The 2,973-nt window shown below is 49.1% G+C and overlaps 1 protein-coding gene across 1 annotated transcript; it reads left to right on the plus strand.

The window, feature by feature from the left end:
- The first annotated feature begins 839 nt into the window (after positions 1–839).
- On the plus strand, positions 840–1,993 carry LOC143820785 (putative protein FAM10A4). The gene has a single exon (XM_077304023.1). It carries the CDS (start codon positions 994–996, stop codon positions 1,927–1,929), a length of 936 nt encoding a protein of 311 aa, XP_077160138.1. The 5' UTR covers positions 840–993; the 3' UTR covers positions 1,930–1,993.
- Positions 1,994–2,973: the final 980 nt, after the last annotated feature.

The following is a 2,973-nucleotide window of genomic DNA, read 5'->3' on the forward strand; positions in this document are numbered from 1 at the left end:
GAACTTTTTCCAGATGTTTAGAGGGAATTAATTTCATCCCCTTGGTTCTGGTCCATCCTTCTGGGGCAAGAGAGAACAACACTGCTCCATCCTCTACATCAGTGGTCCCCAACCTTTTTATCACCGGGGACCAGTCAACGCTTGACAATTTTACTGAGGCCCGGGGGGGGGGGGATAGTCTTTTCTGAGGGACGTTGCCACTGCCGCCTGATGCTCTGCTCCACTTGCTTTCCCACCACCGCCCTTGACTTCCTGCTGACCGCTGGGGGGCGCTGCCAGCAGCAATTGTACAGTGCCACACCAAGGGGGAGACCCAGCCATGGCGGCCACTGGAGAGCACCAAAGGTGAGCCGGCAGCAGAGTGGTAGGGCAGCCCCCGAGGCAGCAGCCAGGGAGGAGGACGAGGAGGAGCCACAGCCTGGTACCAACTGATCTACGGATCGGTACCAGTCCCCGGACCGGTGGTTGGGGACTATTGCTCTACATGGCAGCCTTTTAAATACTTGAAGATGGTTATCAAATCCCCTCTCAGTCATCTCCTCTCCAAGCTAAACAGACCAAGCCTCCCCAGCCTTTCTTCATACGTCTTGGTCTCCAAACCCCTCACCATCTTTGTTGCCCTCCTCTGGACACGTTCCAGTTTGTCAACATCCCTCTTCAACTGGGGTGCCCAAAACTGAACACAGGACTCCAAGTGAGGCCGAACCAGAGCAGAGTAAAGCGGTACCATCACCAGAGTTTGATTAAAATGCGTAGCATTGGTCCATGCTGTAAAGATTTGTTCTGCTGTTTTAAGTTTTGCTAGGTCAGCTCTGATGACATCATCAGAATGCTCAGGGATTGTGACAATATGTAGGGAGAACCCATCTTCAGCTGACTGGTGTGAGTGATAGAAACAAGATCAGATGACTGGCTGAAATTGCACCTCTATGATGTGTTAACAGTTTTAGCTTTCTGAAGAGCTTGCTCTTGACTGTATCCTGGCTGCTCTCCATGGATCTCAGGAGAGTGAAGAATCTTCAGGCACTGGTCCATGAATATGCACAAGATCCTGGCCTCATGGGAGCCAAGCAGCTGACAGTACTGCGAGCCCATGTGGAGCATATACTACATGCTTATGCCGATGCCATTGGCAGGAGAGCAGTCCAGGAGGAGAACAAGCCGGAGGTCACCAGCAGCAATGAAAGCGAGTCTGACATTGACGAAGATGGTGAGATCCTTGAACCAGATCTAGATGTTCTCCAAGAGATGGGCGATGAGAACGTGAGGCTCACCAGCGAGATGATGGACCAGGCAGACGAGAAGAGAGAAGAGGCCTTTGATGCTCTTGAGAAAGGAGATCTCCAAAGAGCCCTTGAGCTGCTCACAGAGGCCATCAAGTTGAACCCCCAGTCCAGTGTGATCTATGTCAACAGAGCAAGCATCTTTGTGAAACTGAAGAAACCAAGTGCAGCCATCAGAGATTGCAACAAAGCCTCTGAGATCAACTCCAAATCCGCACTGCCGTATAAGTGGCGGGGGAAGGCCCACATCCTCCTGGGACAGTGGAAGAAAGCTGCTGAGGACTTCACCAGGGCTTGCCAATGGGACTGCGATGAAGAAACAAACGCTTTGCTCCAAATGGTGCAGCTCAGACTGCAGAAAATTGCAGCGTCCCATCAAAAGCACAAGCAAAGGCTAGAGCTAAAGGCAATTCAGGAGCATCTGGAGAAGGTGAGACGGGCTCTGGAGGAGCAGGAGGAGTTCATCCAGCGAGGGGAGAATTCCTGGGAGGAAATCGTAAGAGCAGGTCGGAATCATCTCAAATCCTTCCTCACACTCCTGGATCCCAGGGTGATGATGGCCTTCCTGGACGTGGTTTGGAATCCAGAAAACATCTACAAATACCGAAAGAAAAACTTCCTCATCAAACTGACTCGGAAACATTGATGGGAAGGTTAATTATGAGTAATTCCCCAACTAAATAAACATACCATTTGGCGGGAAGGAGAAACATCCTGCCTTTTTCCTGTCTTCCCTTTTCCGTCCCACTGAATGATTACGAATGTCAGTAATGAGCCAATAACATGCAGTACAAGTAAATAAAGGGGGAGGGGGAGGGGGGACCTTGACATTTGTTGGTACACACTAAAGATAAACCACAAATGCTTAATAATTAGTCTAATTACGCAAATTTAAATATATAAAGGTAAAGGTATCCCCTGTGCAAGCACCGGATCATGTCTGACCCTTGGGGTGACGCCCTCCAGCGTTTTCATGGCAGACTCAATACGGGGTGGTTTGCCAGTGTCTTCCCCAGTCATTACCGTTTACCCCCCAGCAAGCTGCATCCTCATTTTACCAACCTCAGAAGGATGGAAGGCTGAGTCAACCTTGAGCTGGCTGCTGGGGTTGAGCTCCCAGCCTCATGGGCAGAGCTTCAGACTGCATGTATGCTACCTTACCACTCTGCGCCACAAGAGGCTCATATATATTCAAATATATATATATATATATTCAAAGAAATTGAACCTGCTATGGCAGCTGTGAGTGGACACAGAAGCCAAGAATGTGCCTGGAGTTCTCCAAGACCAGGGGCTGGGTTTCAACCACCAGGAAAGGCTTGGCTAGAATTTAGTCTCTTCTTCAGGCCCCACTATCAATTTTACTAAGACTTTTCTACTCCTGCTTAATTGTACCAGAATGAGAAAACAAGACCTACATTCTCTTGAGCATTATTCTTTTGGCCTTTGTTGTTGGAGCAACTGCTGTCACAGATGATACAGGCTGATCCTGCATTGAGCTCATTTCAGTCTGAAAGTCAAATTTTCTTATAGGCTTGGGCCGAAGCAGTGGCCCCCTTTCCCCTGTCCCAGACTGATGGCTGTTCATGTGTAGACGGCTTTAATTTGAATAGCGTAGCATGCCATAAGAATGTCATAAAAGAACAGAATGAGATGGGAAAGCTTTGGCACCTCTTCTCAGATGGGGACT

The sequence above is a fragment of the Paroedura picta genome, chromosome 11, assembly GCF_049243985.1.
Source record: "Paroedura picta isolate Pp20150507F chromosome 11, Ppicta_v3.0, whole genome shotgun sequence".
Classification (NCBI taxonomy): Eukaryota; Metazoa; Chordata; class Lepidosauria; order Squamata; family Gekkonidae; genus Paroedura; species Paroedura picta.